Source organism: Hyperolius riggenbachi, chromosome 8, assembly GCF_040937935.1.
Source record: "Hyperolius riggenbachi isolate aHypRig1 chromosome 8, aHypRig1.pri, whole genome shotgun sequence".
Lineage (NCBI taxonomy): Eukaryota > Metazoa > Chordata > Amphibia > Anura > Hyperoliidae > Hyperolius > Hyperolius riggenbachi.
In genome coordinates, this window is record NC_090653.1 from 43,793,441 (window position 1) to 43,812,086 (window position 18,646).

At 47.1% G+C, this 18,646-nt stretch overlaps 1 protein-coding gene across 1 annotated transcript in view; it reads left to right on the forward strand.

Annotated features, from left to right (window-relative positions):
* The first annotated feature begins 1,211 nt into the window (after positions 1-1,211).
* LOC137528773 (complement factor B-like) overlaps positions 1,212-18,646 on the forward strand; it is a 119,990-nt gene continuing 102,555 nt past the window's right edge. Inside the window, exons 1-2 of the mRNA XM_068250338.1 lie at positions 1,212-1,318; positions 16,271-16,474. Of these exons, the coding sequence (XP_068106439.1) occupies positions 1,225-1,318; positions 16,271-16,474 (298 nt within the window). The 5' untranslated portion in view covers positions 1,212-1,224. The remainder of the gene's footprint in view (positions 1,319-16,270; positions 16,475-18,646) is intronic.

Below are 18,646 nucleotides of genomic sequence, written 5' to 3' on the forward strand. Positions count from 1 at the left end.
GCCTTCTGTGTTCGGCCGAACACAGCCGTGTCCGGCCGAACATAGCCCCCTTTAGAGTCCCAGCATAAAGGGAGAGCATGCCCCGAGCGCGGGGGGGTCGAAAATGCCCCCCACCCCTCCCCGCTAAGCTCTCCCTTCTGCTGGACCCTATAAAATTAAATAGAAGTCCCCCAAAGTACCTGTAGCAGGCTGGCAGGAAGAGGACAGGAAGCGGGCAGCCGGCGATCACAGGCGCTAGTACCATCTGGTACTTCCGCCCTCTCTCTGACGCACTTCCTGTCTACATTTGTAAGTCGCGTCAAGAGAGAACAGAAGTACCGCGATGACGCGTACGAGGGTACGTGTCATCATGTAGATGACGCGTACTCTCGTACACGTCATCGCGGTACTTCTGCTCTCTCTTGACGCGACTTACAAATGTAAACAGGAAGTGCGTCAGAGAGAGGGCGGAAGTACCAGATGGTACTAGCGCCTATGCTCTCCGGCTGCCCGCTTGCTGTCCTCTTCCTGCCAGCCTGCTACAGGTACTTTGGGGGACTTCTATTTAATTTTATAGGGTCCAGCAGAAGGGAGAGCTTAGCGGGGAGGGGTGGGGGGCATTTCCGACCCCCCCCCCCCCGCGCGCTCGGGGCATGCTCTCCCTTTATGCTGGGACCCTATAGGGGCCCCAAAGGGACATGTTCGGGTTGGGTTCGGCCCGAACATGCCGAATATCGGGGGCATGTTCGGCCAAACCCCCCCGAACCCGAACATCTGGATGTTCGCCGATCACTAATGCTGGGCATGTACGGTCCAATGATTAGCCGCCGGATCGACTCCCGCCACGTTACGCACGTCTCCGCCGCTGTCCGGATCGATTCCCGCTCGTCCCCCCGGGCGCTTCCTTATCTTCCACTTGACTCCCTGCTATTGTCCCCCCGCGGGGATCGAGCGGGGGATCGGACCCGTCGGAAATTATCAATCGAGCCATCAGCGGCTCGATTGATAAGGGGGGAAACGATCCGTGTGTCCCCAGCATAAGATGGAGCTCTGACCTCTCTGCTAATGCACATTTGCAAACCTTTTGCCAATCTTTAACCTGGCCAAAACTTTACCTCTTACTGGCAGGTTGTGAAATATTTGTTTTAGCATTTAACTGGAATTCCCTGTTATCTTCAACCCTTCGTTGTTCTGAACCCTGCATAGCATTTCCCAATATAAGCACAGGCCAGACAGTAATATGCAATGGGTGAGGTGACTGGAGGGACAGACTGTGTGCTGGACAGCTCTGCAGTACTTGTAAGGATGTTGCCTCTGCTTCTGCTCAGCCACATCACATGTAAGTAACAGAGAGCTTTTCTGTGTCTGATCTGTGCTTAGCTCCCAAATGTCCCCGCGTTGGAAAGAAAGTCCCTATTGTGGGACCAAACACCTCTGTCCATCTTTCTTCCTCATTTATTACTATTTTAGATCAAGCCAGTAAACCCCAAATTCTCAAAACAATCATACACTACAACTGGTGCAAAACCCCCACCACCCCAAATCCTGCACCCACCTGCCGCAGAGCCCCCCAACCCGCCCAATGCCTGTATGCACCAAAAAAGCCTTCCCACCACGCGAGCACACAGGGGCGTAGCAATAGTGGGTGCAGAGGTAGCGATCGCATCAGGGCCCTTGGGCTAGAGGGGCCCACCCCTCAAACACAGTATTAGCTCTTTTTTGGTCCTGTGCTGATAATATTCACTTCTATAGTTGATTTAAATAGTAGTGATCATTAACACACTGTTTCCCATTCCCTTCTTGCACATCAGACACTGTAGTTGCCATTGGCAGGTTTTGGGTTCAATTGTTATGTATAGAGTACTTGGGGGGCCCCAATGCTAAACTTGTATCGGGGCCCACAGCTTCTTAGCTACGCCACTGCGAGCACAGTAGGCGGCGGTTGTGGTGAGCGCGTGCTGCAGGTATGTCCCTGTGTCTGTGCATAGTACTTACATCGTTTCAGAGGAGTATCTACAGGGGCACAGGAATGGCATGTGCCATGGGCGGCTCTTACTGGAGACGCTACTCCATACCATTCTTGGTGTTCTCCATACCGACTCTAGTTTTTATCTGGGGTACATTCTGCTGCCTGGTTAAATCTTTTGGGGGGACAAGCTGCCAAACTGTTCTGGTGGATATGTGTAGACTGACCTATTGGGATTCTCCATTCATATGCTCAGTGATGATCATACTGAGCTAATTATGATTACGCAAAATTTTGCATAAATTTTCACATTTACGCTTATACGTAATTGAGAATTTAGTTGATTTTGTATAGTGATTTATAATTTCGCCTAAAATTTCGCGTAATTTTCGTGTAATTTCTTGCCGACTTTGGCAGTGAATAGCAAAGTCCCCATACATGGTAGTACCAACAAAATTGCTACATAAATTGCTACATATGATAAGTGGGTAAAAATAAAAAAAAAAATTCTGAAAAGACCTTGTAGTTTTTGAGAAATTCGATTTTAAAATGCAAAGCAAAAATATTTTAAACTAAAAAAAAATCTGAAAAACATTTTTCTTTTCATATTTAAAATCGTTTTTCTCAAAAACTACAAGGTCTTTTTGAAAAATTACACGAAAATTATGAAATTAATTCCAATTTTCCCTGAGATTTCTCATTATGATTAAAATGCGTAACTGTGAATTTAAATGCAAAATTTCGCGTATTCGAAATTTCGTCCCACCACTGCTTATGCTTCACTTCAACTTGGATACAACAATTTGACCAAGACTGCACATTAAAATATTTGGAGGGGCACCCCCTCCCCTCCCTGGGGCAAATTTCAAAGTTAGCCATAGGCACTGTTTTCCCGAGATACACCTCTGCATCCTTTCGACTGTGCTAGACCTTTGGGTACTCCTCTGCATTTCTTGCATTGTTTACTTTCAAATGCTAATATAAGGCTAAACTAATCATATACACTGCGCTCCAAATTATTATGCAAATTATATTTTTCTCTGATTTTCCTAAATAGTGGACTTAAAGGAGTCATCAGGGGGGAAAATGATAATATAAGTGGTACTTACTAGGGGCTTCCTCCAGCACCAAGCTCCCAGGACGTCCCTCGCCGCAGCTCTCCCCGCAGCCGTTCGCCGCAGGTCCGTCCCAGTCCCCGGCGATGACGTCAGAGCGACCTCCAGTACTGTACTGTACTGTGCCTGGAGGTCGCTCTAACGTCATCGCCGATGACTGGGACGGACCTGCGGCGAACGGCTGCGGGCAGAGCTGCGGCGAGGGACGTCCTAAGAGCTTGGAGCGGGAGGAAGCCACCGGTAAGTACCACTTATATTAGCATTTTCCCCCCTGATGACTCCTTTAAAGAGACTCTGAAGCGAGATTAAAAATCGCTTTTTACCTTATAATCAACATGGGCATGTTTGCCCCTGCTAAAACGCCGACATCCCGTAGCTGAACGAGGGGTCTTTACCCCCCAAATCCCCTCCGTAGTGCCCGGGGATCGCTTCCTGTTGAGGCAGGGCTAATGGCCGCAGCCCTGCCTCTCAGCGCGTCTATCAGCGCTGATCGCCACCTCTCCCCGCCCCTCTCAGTCTTCCTTCACTGAGAGGGGCGGGGAGAGGCGGAGATCCGCCGCTGATAGACGCGCATGGGACAGAGCTACAGCCATTAGCCCTGCCTCCATGAGCAGCAAAATCTATGACCAAGTTGGTTGTGGATTTTGCAGGGGGGGATTTGGGGGGTAAAGACCCCTCGTTCAGCCAAGGGATAGCGGCGTTTTAGCAGGGGCAAACATGCCCATGTTGATTATAAGTCAAAAAACTATTTTTAATGTCGCTTTAGAGTCTCTTTAAAGACATTCTGTATTTAAAAAAAACCCTTTGGGAGATACTTACCTGGGGAGAGGGAAGCCTCCGGGTCCCAATGAGGCTTCCCCCATTCCTGTCGCTGCAGGCAGGGCCGGCGCTACCATTAAGGCAAAGGAGGCAGCTGCCCCAGGGCCCCAGAGCTTGTAGGGGCCCCCAGTGGCTACAAGAGGAAAAAAAAAATTTCAAATCGGCCTTATAGTTTTTGAGAAAATCGATTTTAAAGTTTCAAAGGAAAAAAAAAACACATTTAAAAACCTGCCGACTTTAATGGTTAATAGCAAATCCACCTTAAATGCTAGAAACCCTACATTTGCAGGATATGTTAAGGAGATCATTAGGAATAAGAGGAAAAAATAATTTTTCCAAAAGACCTTATAGTTTTTGAGAAAATTGATTTTAAAGTTTAGAAGGAAAAAAATATACTTTTAAATGCGGTAAATGCCACTTTTAGTAGCAAACCTAACGGTAGTGTAATTTTACATGCATCAAAAGAAAGAGCAATAAATTTCCTGACGGGGTTTCCAGGGGGTCTATACGCAGCCGCAGCGCTTTGGCCAGGGATCGCTATACAGCCGCAATATGGCTGTATGAAGATCCCTGGCATTTTTTCCTATTTTCCCAATTTTTTTTAATGTTTAGAGTGTGGGAATTTTTTTTTTTTTTTTTTAATTATGTGGGGTCCCCCCTCCTGAAACTTTTTAACCCCTTGCCCCCCATGCAGGCTGGGATAGCCAGAATGTGGAGCTCTGACCGATTGGGGCTTCACACCCTGACTATACCAGCTGCAAAAAAGGTCCCCTAATGCCGATTTTTGTTCCGGGGTATATGTTGGGGGGGGCCCCCAGGTTTATTTTGCCCTGGGGCCCCATTGTTGCTTAAACCGGCCCTGGCTGCAGGCAGTCCAGCGATAGCTCCCCCGTATCCTCCCCTGACAAGCCTGACAAGCTGTGTTATATTTAACTCTCTGGGATCCTGCACAGGCGCAGTAGTACTAGCGGCTCTTCGTTCGGGTAAGGAGGAAATAGCCGAACCCGATCGTATCCGCACTATTACAGAGGACTCGCGCCTGTGCAGTAGAGTGAATCCGATCGGGTTCGGCTATTTCTGCCTTACCCAAAAAGAAAGCTGCTAGTGCGCCTGTGCAGGATTGCGGTAGGTAAATATTTACCTCGTCATGGTTCGAGGGGCTACAGCGCTGGATTGTTGGGACACCGGAGGACGGGGGAAGCCTCATTAGGATCCAGAGGCTTCCCCCTCCCCAAGTATCCTCCAGAGTGTTTTTTATTAATCACAGATTTTCTTTAAAGGGATACTGTAGGGGGGTCGGGGGAAAATGAGTTGAAGTTACCTGGGGCTTCTAATGGTCCCCCGCAGACATCCGGTGCCCGCACAGCCACTCACCGATGCTCCGGCCCCGCCTCCGGTTCACTTCTGGAATTTCAGACTTTAAAGTCTGAAAACCACTGCGTCTGCGTTGCTGTGTCCTCGCTTCCCCTGATGTCACCAGGAGCGTACTGAGCAGGCACAAACCATACTGGACCTGCGCAGTACGCTCCTGGTGCCATCAGTAAGAGTGAGGACACAGCAATGCAGGCGCAGTGGTTTTCAGACTTTAACCACTTGAGGACCCACCCTTTACCCCCCCTTAAGGACCAGCGCTGGTTTAGCTGATCTGTGCTGGGTGGGCTCTGCAGCCCCCAGCACAGATCAGCGTGCAGGCAGAGCGACCAGATCGCCCCCCTTTTTTCCCCACTAGGGGGATGATGTGCTGGGGGGGTCTGATCGCTCCTGCCTGCCGGGTGTTGCGGGGGGGGACCTCAAAGCCCCCCTCCGCGGCGAAATCCTCCCCCTCCCTCTCCTACCTGGCCCCCCCTGGTAAGCCGGGCTGCACAGGACGCTATCCGTCCTGTGCAGCCAGTGACAGGCTGTCTCCTGTCACATGGCGGCGATCCCCGGCCGCTGATTGGCCGGGGATCGCCGATCTGCCTTACGGCGCTGCTGCGCAGCAGCGCCGTACAATGTAAACAAAGCGGATTATTTCCGCTTGTGTTAACATTTAGCCATCGGCGGCCCGCAGGCTATTCACAGAGCCCCCCGCCGTGAATTGACAGGAAGCAGCCGCTCGCACGAGCGGCTGCTTCCTGATTAATCAGCCTGCAGCTGGCGACGCAATACTGCGTCGCTGGTCCTGCAGCTGCCACTTTGCCGACGCACGGTATAAGCGTGCGGTCGGCAAGTGGTTAAAGTCTGAAATTCCAGAAGTGAACCGGAGGCGGGGCTGGAGCATTGGGGAGTGGCTGCGCGGGCACAGGGCGTCTGCGGGGGACCATTAGAAGCCCCGGGTAACTTCAACTCATTTTCCCCCGACCCCCCCTACAGTATCCCTTTAAGTGGCAGTCAGCATCATTTTTGAGTCATCAACCATTACAGTCTAATCTGAATGTTACTGAACAAGCTTCCTAATGATAACGGTATGTTTTTGTTTTGTAATGAAAACGCACTGTTCCAAATTATTATGCACAACAGAGTTTCAAAACATTTTATTATAGGTTGTAAAGAACTGAAAATGGCAATTTGCTGAATTTGCAAATGGCGCTCTCCACAGTTTTCCGAAACGCTGCTGATTACTAGTCCTCTGAACAGTATAATTTACAGTAAATGGCAGTGATCTCACTGCAGCGATCACTATTTGTAGAAAACGAAAATGCGGTACGTGCAGCGTTTTTCCACAGTTTTGGAGAGATCGCGGTTCAAATGGTAAAATATCGCGATCACTCAAAAATTGTGGAAATGTCCAGTAAAATAATGCAAATCCCCCCCCCCTCCTTCTGTAAAGCGCTAGCGATCTTGCTACCATTTTGCTATCCCCAGTGTGAATGGGGCCTTTCAAGGTTTTACATATGCCCAACTGTTCCCCCTCGGTGATCAGGAGCTGATCTGCTTGGGCAACATTGCTGGGCTGGGCCACACGCGCCTGTCAGTTGTGTAGCTGATGACGCGCTGTTATTAAAGGTAACACCGCGCACTCTGGGGGGGCGTGGCCGGCTATGAAGGAGTGAGGACGCGTGTTTCCGCGGCTCCTCCAACTCACCACCGATCCTGAGGCATCCTGGCTTCCACTCCATTCCGACCACCACGCAACCACTCTCCCCTGATGGCGGAACACAGCAGCTCCCCGCCGATACCCCACATGCCAAAAACCGGCCGCTCAAAAGCGCAGGAAGCGGCAGAGAAGCTGGCCAGATTTGCTCATGGAGCCAGCCAAGATGGCGGCGGCGCCGCTCCACTGCACCCAGCCAGCCAGCCTGCGAACACACAAGCCAGCTCTGGGTCTGAAGGGGAATCAGACATGGAACATGAGGAAGAAACGCAGCAAACCAGCAGCCAAACAGTGAGTAGATGCCCCAGCCCCAAACTACACAAGGGGGAATCCTGCAGGAAAAAGAAACGTGACCAGGCCTTCAGTGATGGGGACTCAGATAAAGGGGAGAGGGAACCTACCAGGGCTGAACTCTTGGAAGCTATTAAATCACTCCATCTAAACCTTACAGCCAAATTAGACATTGTACATTCTGATCTCTCTCTTGTAAAGGATGATGTTAGAAAACTCAGGGAAAGAGCTGCAGAATCAGACAGGAGAATAAGTGATATAGAGGATGCCATGAAACCCATACAAGCAGCACATTCTGATATCAGCAAAACCTCTGCCATACATGGCCTAAAGTTAGATGATCTAGAGAACAGATCACGGCGTTCTAACTTACGCTTTGTAGGATTCCCTGAAAAAACAGAGGGGTCAGCTCCAGAGAACTTTCTAGAACACTGGCTGAAAACTACCATTCCTAATATGACGCTCTCACACACCTTCTCCATAGAAAGAGCTCACAGGATACCGGGCGGTGCCCCAACACCTGTAGCCCCCAAGACCTCTAATTGCAAAGTTCCTGAATTTCAGAGATAAATCCGAAATCCTTCGGAAAGCCAGATTAGCCCCTCAGATGGAATACAATGGCAACAGGATCTCCATATACCAAGATTTCTCTGCTGAAGTACAAAAGCTGCGGGCCACATATCAAGCAGTTAAAACAGGCCTCAGAAACAGACAGATTGAATATAGCATGTTGTTTCCAGCCAAACTGAAGATACTTTATAACGGCAAGGCCCTCTTCTTTACCACACCAGCCGAAGCAGTCTCGTGGATGGAAGGTCAGGGCATTCCGATCCCAGTGCTCCCTGCTAAACCCAAACGCTGAACTATGACTCTGACACATGCGGCAACACTGATACCTCCATAAGAAGCCTCCCTGGCATCCAAACACGAGAGGCTTAAATGATCCAAATCTGTACTTAATTTTCTATTTTGTTCAACATATTACTAATACTTCTCTTACACCTTTGAATAATGGGTTAACGTTAGCAATTCTATATGGCTATATATATATATATATATATTATAACTTTTTCCTTACAGGCTGCCCATAGACTTTTATTATGGTACTCAGCTTTATATGTTCACCCAGACATTAGCTGTTAAACAGTGACATCTACTGGTACGTTTTGGAATCTGACCTTCTGTTGTGGGATTTTTTTCTTTCACTGCTCACTGAGTGATCGTTTTTCTTTAATACTGCAATACACTTGTTTGCAAAATAGCCCCTCTCGGGCAATTGTTGTACTTACTATGCATACGTATAATAACTTAAAGCCTTGTGAATGTTGTTAAAAGATTGGAATGTATATTCACAGCAACAGATATAATGTTTATACCTGATAGTTCAACTGTCTTAGCTATTCCCCTAATATGACCAGAATTATCTGCCTAATATATGGAAGCACTATGTAACTCCAGGTGGTGAGTTGGACACAGCCGTCCTTTTTATTGCTCATCACCTTTAACTAGTTTAGGGTATAAGGCTCTCTGTAAGTTTTTAGACAGGGAGCAGGGTGTTACTTTCTTGAGGGTGACCTTAGTTGTAGGTCATTCTCATAGGGGTTTATGTTATGTTTTGTTCTCTTTCTTTTTTCTATTTTCTGTTTCTCACTTTTCTTATGTTAATCCAGCAGTCTGTACAAGATAACCTCCCGCTCATAGCAATACACGAGCAAGCAGTAATAATGTGCCGCCCATCTCTCAGTTCTATAGAACGTGATCCATGGCCCTGATTCCAATACTCTCCTGGAATGTCAGGGGGATGAACAATTCAATTAAGCGCCAATTGATATTTAATCATCTACGTAAGCTGGCCCCTCAAATAATATGCCTACAGGAAACGCACTTACTAGGGGCTAGAGCCTTTCTCCTTAAGAAACCCTGGATAGCTAAGTATCACCTGGCACATTATTCCTCCTTCTCAAGGGGAACGGCCATACTGGTGGCCAAAACCTTCCCGGGTGTCGTCTCAGAGGTCAGGGTAGATCCTAAAGGGAACTATGTTATACTCAGATGCTTGCTAGAGGGACGCCCTTTACTAATTGCCTCTATCTATGTACCCCCTCCCTTTGACATATCTGTATTAAATGCATTAATGACAAAAATACATCCTTTACTGGATGGTCCCCTGATTATATTGGGGGATTTTAACGCAGTCATAGACCCCATCAAAGATAGACTGAAGTTGGGAGGGAAATCCTCAACAGCGCTACTTAATTGGTTAGACACATACAATCTATATGACATCTGGAGATGGAAATTTCCTGACTCCCGGGTCTTCTCCTGTTTCTCAGATTCTCACAAAACTATGTCCAGAATTGATTTGTGTCTCGGCTCCTCGGACATACTTACACTAGTCGACTCCATTACTTATCTACCGCATGGCATATCAGATCATGCCCCCTTAATGTGCAAGCTAAGGTTGCCCGCCCTGACCTCTCAGACACTGTGGCGAATGAACCCAGCCTGGCTGGAGGATGAGATGGTCTTACATGACTGCCAAAAAGGTATGGAGGAATTTTGGCATATTAACAAGGGTACGGTTGGAGAGCATGTCTGCTGGGATGCAAGCAAGGCTGTACTTAGGGGATGTTTTAGGGCCGCCCTTTCACGAATTAGGCAAAATGAAACCGCGCTGCAGGAGTATCACGAGAAGGCCTCCGCTGAAGCTCAGGCTAATTTAATCTCCAACCCCTCTGACGGTACCTATGTGCAGTGGCAGTTGGAGCGAAGAAAACTAGAGCTAATAAACCTACAACGAACCAAACGTAGGGATATTATTCAATCCCAACGTTTCTTCGAATTTGGGAACAAATGCAGTAAACTACTAACATACCTCTTGAGGTCCTCCACAGACCCCATGGCAATACCGAGCATAAAAACCCCCTCCGGGCACTTATGCGATAGGTCGATAGACATTGCTAACACCTTCACTAAGTTTTACGCAGACTTGTACTCCACCAAGCTTGGTGAGGTGGATGGGGAAATCGAGGAATTTTTGGGGAACCTGGATCTGCCGACCCTTTCCGAAGAAGCGATCAAAGGTTTAGATGCCCCCATTACAGCTCATGAAATTAGTACAACTATCTCCTCCTTTAAACACAATAAAGCACCAGGCCCAGATGGCATACCAATTGAGTGGTATGCAAAAAACAAAACACTTATGGTCCCCCATCTAACATCTTTATTTCAACATATATTTAATACTGGATCCCTCCCCGGCACAATGTATGAAGCTCTTATCACTTTAATCTTAAAACCCAACAAAGATCCCACCTTATGCGACTCTTATCGCCCAATATCACTTATCAACACTGATATAAAAATCCTCACCAAAATCCTGGCTACCAGGCTAAACGATTGTATCTCCTCCATTATTCACCCAGATCAAACTGGCTTTATCCCCGGTCGCTCCACCAGGATGAACATTAGAAGACTGTTTTCCAACTTGCAGTACCCTCATAAAAATACTGGCACAAGAGTGATCCTATCTCTCGACGCCAATAAAGCGTTCGACTCTATTGAATGGCCATATGTGAGGGTAGTTCTGAAATCCTTTGGTTTCGGCCCTGTTTTTCAGAAATGGTTTCAGATTCTATATGACAAACCCCAAGCCAAAATACGCATTAATTCTTTAATCTCCCCCCTTTTCCCCATTGCTAGAGGCACAAGACAGGGCTGCCCATTATCCCCTCTCCTTTTCGCCATTGCCATCGAGCCTCTTGCACAAGCCATACGCAACAGCCCTATAATACAAGGCCTTATAATAAATAAGATTCAGGAACGCATATCTTTATATGCTGATGATATGCTAGTATATTTGGCAGATCCGGGTCCCTCACTGGAGGCTACACTAAACATATATGAAGTATTCCATAAGATCTCGGGACTCTCGATTAACTGGTCCAAGTCAATCTTATTCCCACTGGACACTATTGACCCCCAAATAATTACTAAATCATCACATTTACAGATAACTGAAGAATTTAAATACCTTGGGGTATGGGTGAAAAGACACATTTCCTCATTCCTGGAGACAAACCTTGTCCCAACACTAACTCAGGTGGAGACAAGGCTGCGTAAATGGTCCGCCTTACCCTTAAACTTATGTGGCAGGATATGCATTATCAAAATGGTAATTGCCCCGAAAATTCTTTATATTATGCAAATGTCCCCAATATGGATACAGCAATCCATCTTCAAACGTATAAATTCCATGATAGTCTCCTTCATCTGGTCTGGCACCTCACCACGCATTGCCTTGGCCACATTACAACTTCCCCCAGCTCTAGGAGGTCTAGCCCTACCTAATTTCTTCATCTATCACTTGGCGGCTCAGGTAACCCCCATTCAAAGCTGGCTCAGTAATGACAGATCAAATGCCACCCTGGCAACTGAGGCAGATATAGCAGGCTCTTATGAATCTCTTTGCAGCGCGGTTTATAGATACAAGGTATCGGCAGGGTCTGAGGGAACAGCTCTTATACACAATACCATCAGATCCTACAGAAGAGCTCGTAAGCTCCTGGGTGAGCCCCTGTCATACATCTCTCACAGCTCTCCTCTCTGGGGAAACCCTAATCTCCCTGAACTCCAAACAATCCCTGATATCATCTTCTGGCATACACATGGAATTAAATATATAACGCAGTTATATGATGATGGCTCCTTTAAAGACTTTAACACCTTGCGAGCAGAATTTGGCCTCCCCAGACATGCTCTCTTCCGTTACTTTCAGTTGCGTCATGCAATACAGGCACAGTTGGGGCTAACGGGAGTCTCACTTAACCCTTCAGAGCTTGAGAAACTACTACTTAAAAAAGAAAATACAAAACAAATATCTACTCTATACTGCTTCTTGAGCACGCAAGGAAACAAGGGGAAAATACAAACTATTAGAGATCGCTGGGAGCCCCACGATGCCACTCTCACTGCAGATAGATGGGCAGAACAAACCGAATTTTTTAACAAGGATATTATTGCCTCACACGACAAACTTATAAATATTAAATGGTTGCATCAGGCATACATAACACCAATAAGATTGGCAAAAATGAGCCCAACTCACAATGATTGTTGCTTTAAATGTAAGGCACCCAAGGCTGACTTTCTACATTGCGTGTGGAATTGCCCCCTGGTGAACGGTTACTGGAAATCGGTGATACATTTTTTAAGAGATACCCTGCAGCTTCCAGTGGTTTTGGATCTGCAGCTGTGTCTGTTGGGAATCGTAGGAGATATCCCCTGTAGCAAATCCCAATCGACCCTCATTAGAATCCTTCTCTTCTATGCCAGGAAAGCCATTACCCTAAAATGGAAGCTACCCATAGTCCCCTCCCTGGGTATCTGGAAGAGGTTGGTAAATTCTGTTCTTCCACTGTATAAGATCACTTATCAGTCAAGAAATCAATTTAAGAAATTTGATAGAATATGGTTTAAATGGGTCAACGCCTCGGAAACCACAATTCCTAATCTTGATATTAATGTGGCTCCTCAGGATCTTCAATGGGCTTAATTCTCTGATGATGACTCTAGTACTTATATGGGTATGCACACTGCTAAATATAATGTTATGAGTTCTATTACTATCTGTATATTCACCATCACATAATATGTGCTTATTGCTGGAATTTCTTCCTTTGTTTTCTTTTCCTTTCTTTCCTTCTTCTTCACATACATACTGTATCATATATACACTGTAATGTCATGTTATGTTTTTTCTGAAATTAATAAAAATTATCTTAAAAAAAAAAAAAACACCGCGCACTCTGTACTCCAACAAGTATGTCCAAAAAATTAGGCAGTGCGCTGAGATTTCAATATGTAGACAGTTTATCAGTGATCCCTAGCGCAACACAGTCCTTATATTCTTTCTTGCTATGCAATTCAGGTTGTATCACCACCACCACACCCGATTAGAGTACGACTCACCCTCTTGTAAGGCCAACAATATGGTCTAATGGCGCCTTGGGGTTATTCCCTGGTCACCCCTGACCAATCGATCTAGTTTGCCTCCTGTAGATATTAGGACCTCCGTGACAGGATCAATGGTTCTTCAATACTCCCACTCTACGTTTTCCTCTTCATATAATCTTATATGCAAACCTCCAAAAAGAGACACAACATAGCGTAATACTGCTTTAAAAGTTTTAATACTAAAAAATATTGCACTTACACGTTAAAAGTAGTATACAGCACATGAGTTTTTGGACGGGCTCTCCCCCGTTTGTGTGGGCCACTGAGGGCTTTCCGAGGCTGGTAACAGCTGCCGCGCGCACAGCCGTCCACTCCTCACCGAACGCTCAGGTCCTCGCACTCTGCCGCCACTTCCGGGTACCGGCGCCATTAGACCATATTGTTGGTCTTACAAGAGGGTGAGTCGTACTCTAATCGGGTGTGGTGGCGGTGATACAACCTGAATTGCATAGCAAGAAAGAATATAAGGACTGTGTTGCGCTAGGGATCACTGATAAACTGATGACGCGCTGTGTTGCTTTGTGGTGGAGGGGGTGGAGAAATGACGAGCGGCGCATGAGTGACATCACACAGCGGGGGAGTGGCACAAACAATGGGATCGGCGTCACTGGGTTTGAGTAGATCTGCCTGGCGGATCATTCCTGTGTTGGCCGTTGAGGGTTTCCAGCTGCCATACAAATGCCTGATTGTCGGCTGAGTCGGTCTTTACCAGCTGCCTCAGCCACTTAACCACTTTGTCATCCACTACAGTATATCTACGTCAGCTGTGGCACCCTCCAAGCCACAGCCACGTAGATATACTGACTTGGTTGCAGCCCTGCTGTGCACGGTCGGGTGCGCTTTAGAGCACACCCTCCGGCACTGTCAGCTGCATTACTAATTGGTGGAAGGGAACATGTTCCCTTTTGGCCAATTAGTCCACCCTCCTCCCATGAATGATCGCTGCAGTAGTGAACTGCAGCGATCCTTCATCTGTCCCCCTCTATGCAGAAATAGTTTAAAAAAATGCACAAGCAGGCAGTCTCACTCACCTTACCTCGGTCCTGTGACTGTCCTGAAGTCTGATCCTCCGATCACCGCACTGAAGTCAGCCGCATATTGCCGGAAACCCGGGTCCCGGCTTGATGACGTCATCAAGCCGGGGCCCGGGTTACCGGCAATATGCGGCTGACTGCAGAGCGGTGATCGGAGGATCAGACTTCAGGACAGTCACAGGACCGAGGTAAGGTGAGTGAGACTGCCTGCTTGTGCATTTTTTTAAACTATTTCTGCATAGAGGGGGCTGTCTAATGGAGGGGGGGGGGGTGCATCTGGCTATGGATTATTGGGGGGAGGGGGGATATGCAAAGGGGTGTGTGCATATACATGGGGGACATCTGAGTAACCAAGGGGAGGGGGGGGGGTTACAAATTTTGCACATCTGGGCACCTGGGGGGGCCCATAACTTAATACTGGGGGCACATTTGGTTATAATGGGGGGCAGCACTAATCTTGGGGGTACATCTGGCTATAATGGGGTAATCCTGATCCGCGGACACATCTGGCTATAAAGAGGGGCACTACTCTTGGGGGTGCATCTGTCAATCTATTCTGGGGGTGGCAAACACAGGGGACACATCTGGCTATGCTGGTTGGGCTGATTTTGGGGACACATCTGGCTATACTGGGGGGGGGGGGGTTATACTGGGGACACATCTGGATATCCATACTGGAGCGACTTTAACTGGTTGCGCAGTTTTTATGTCAATCACACTTTTTTATTTTTAAACAGAAATTGGTCAAAATTGAGAAATAATGCATTTTTTTATTCCCCCCCCCCCTTTTCCCATTAAAATGCATAGAGAGGAACATTTTATTTGGGACCAAATACCCCCCAATGAAAGCTTAGTTTGTCTTGAAAAAAACGATATATAGATCATTTAAGTGGCACGAGTACAGATGAAGTTATTGGTGATTAAACAGGGACACCGCTAAAGCGTCAAAACTGCTCTGTTCAATAAGGGGAAAACAAGGTCTGGATGCGAAGTGGTTAAAGAGAAAACGTGACCAAGAATTGAACTTCATCCCAATCAGTAGCTGATACCTCCTTTTACATGAGAAATCTATTCCTTTTCACAAACAGACCATCAGGGGGCTCTGTATGGCTGATATTGTGGTGAAACCCCTCCCACAAGAAACTCTGAGGACCATGGTCCTGGCAGTTTCCTGTCTGTGAACCTTGTTGCATTGTCGGAAATAGCTGTTTACAACTGTTTACAACTGTTTCCAAAAAGCAAGCAGCAGCTACTTCCACTGACATCGCCTGCCAGCAGTAAAAATGTTACCATGTGATAAATGTCATAGTGTAAATCAGGGATTTAAATGATTTTTAACTCTTTCAGGCATAGAGAGGAAAAAAAAGGAACACAGCATAGTTATTAGTATGCTTGGCACTGTACATACACATGTCTATCTCATCTTGTCACAAGTCACCTCAGGTATCCTTTCAAGAGCAACCGTAACCAAGGAGAGAACTTCATCCCAATCAGTAGCTGATACCCTTTTTTCCCACGAGAAATCTTTACTTTTTCTCAAATAGATCCTCAGGGGGCTCTGTATTGCTGATATTGTGGTGAAACCCCTCCCACAGTGTGATGTCAGGACCTAGGTCCTTGCAGTTTCCTGTCTGTGAGCCTTGTTGCATTGGGGGAAATAACTGCAGTTTCCAACTGCCAAACAACCAGTATCTCCTTCTGTGCATATGTATATCTATAAAAAACCTTTCAGCCTATTGCATTGTTAGTGGGCGTGGTTATAGATCATTGCAGTTGGTGCTGTCTGTTTTTTTTTCATGTCTGCCAGTAGTAAAAATGATGACGTGCAGGCTGATTGTGGATCAAACAACATGAAAAAATTACATAACGAATATCAATAATTTCTTGATCTCACTTCTATTTTTTAACTTCTCACTTTCCAATGTATTGATTGTTTTCCCCTTTTCGCTGAAGTTCCTCTTTAATGCTTTTCTTCCAGTGACCTTTGCAGCGCCTACATCTCAGTGTGACCTCAACAAGCTGTCTATAGATGGTGGAAACTACACACTGAGTGATGGCGGCAACATTGGCAGTCGGGTGCTGTACAGCTGCTCTAAAGGAAAATACCCGTACCCGACAATCTCCCGTGAGTGCCTTCCCAGTGGACGCTGGACACATGCCACACATCAGTTTACATGTAGAGGTAAGCAATAATTGTACCAGTTACCATTCCAGATGCCAACTTGATTTGCCCCTCTAAGTCTGTACTTTTAAGTTCGGTCTGCAGGACTGGTTCTCTCGTGAAGCAAGGTGAAACACTTGTATCAGGTGCACAGGGGCAGCATTTTTTCTACTGTGTGTTTACACTTACAGCATGCAGTCAGAATAGGAGGAGAAGTAAGAGGAGAGCAAGGTGAAGAGGTCATCATTGGGGAATAGCAGCTTGTTGTGCTGTGTGAGAAGTCTGGCAGCGAGTGAGGAGGGGGAAGGCAGGAGAGCAGCCATGATTCATTTGACTTGCACAGCAGAAGGGAGGTGGTGGCACTGCAGTCCTGACTGAGGAGGGATGGAGTGGCTGAGGGTGAGCAGTCTGTCACAGACTCACAGTCAGCCAGTGTGCTATTGTGTCGAGCTGCAGCATGTCATGTGAGAACATTAAAAGAAGCAGAGTAAATTGTCGGGTGCTGTGCGATCATTGTTGGGGCATCCTCACAAGTCTGCCTCAGGCAGCAAAAAATCTAGAACCGGCCCTGTCTGTCTGTTTACTGAACCTTTGGGAATTTGCCAGAGTGAGAGCACCATGGCGACTCATTCCTTCTGGAGTCTGAAGGCAAATATCCAGAGGGCAGGCCATATAGGCCATGGCCTTGGGCAGATGCTTCACAAGGGGACTTAACAGGAGGAACCTACACAAAGTAGAGGAAAACTGCTGCTTTATGGGGGCTACACGTGGACGATGTGGCTATATATGGAAGGGAGGCCGCAGGGCAGGTGCTGAACATAGAACGGGGGTTGTTGCTGCTGCTCACAGGCATTGTATTGCTCATACAAAGTAGAGCTGCTACATATAGATGGACCTAGAAAAACTAGTTTCCACTAGATGGCGCTTTTGCTAGATAAAATTCAGCACAGCATCATCCTCTTCAGATCAAAGTGTTGGACTATGCCAGATATCTCTTGCTACGGTTTAATATAAATATTTTGTGGCTGCATTTGGGCTTGCAGTAGGGCGCTTCTGCCTTCTGACTCTTTGAGCCCCCCCAGCAGCATGCAGTGCCACGTAATAATGAATTTACACTTCCGGTGTTCAAGAGGCGGAGCTACAGCACATAAGCTGGCTCCACCCCCCACCACTGATGCCGAGTCACCTCCTTGCTGTAGTGCAAGGAGGTACAGACCCTCTGGATCACCAACCCCACCGAAATTACCGATCGCCACGTCTTCCTCAGTAAAGCAGGACTTTTTGGATCACGCCGCGTAGTGCAAAAGCTTGGTGCGGCTATAGCAGTAATGCTATACTCTGCGCCCCGCACATGGGCAGCCTTGCTCCTCCCCTGCACAGGAACAGAACACATCCCTATCCTGTAGGCTAGTGTCACATCTGTACAGCCTTGGCCCTGAAATGTCGCCCAAAAGTCCAGATCCCCGTTTCAGGCTGCTGACTTTAGGAATTGCTGTTCTTCATACAGGACTATACGCTATATGTGTTAAAAATACAGCCATACCTGAAAACAAAACCTGCTTGAGAGCTCCATCTACTGAAGGGAATAGTAACTGTAAAATATTAGTAGGCAATAGTTCATAAATGAGTAAAAAGAAATAAAAAATAAAACAAACAGTATTAGTACTGAAAACAAAAGTGATATGGAAAAAAATAACCTATGAGAAAGCTGTTTAGCTATTATCAATACAAAAGTTAAAGGTGTACTTGGCTAATCAGGATCAGTCCTGGGCCGCCCATGAGGCGGGGTGAGGCAGAGGAATCCAGGTGAGGGGAGGTCCGACCCCCCCCCCCCGACTCCCCCCTTTACACTTGCGGTGTTCAAGAGGCGGAGCTACAGCACATGAGCTGGCTCCGCCCCCAACCACTGATGCCGAGTCACCTCCTTGCTGTAGTGCAAGGAGGTACAGACCCTCTGGATCACAAACCCCACCGAAATTACCGATCGCCACGTCTTCCTCAGTAAAGCAGGACTTTTTGGATCACGCCGCGTAGTGCAAAAGCTTGGTGCGGCTATAGCAGTAATGCTATACTCTGCGCCCCGCACATGGGCAGCCTTGCTCCTCCCCTGCACAGGAACAGAACACATCCCTATCCTGTAGGCTAGTGTCACATCTGTACAGCCTTGGCCCTGAAATGTCGCCCAAAAGTCCA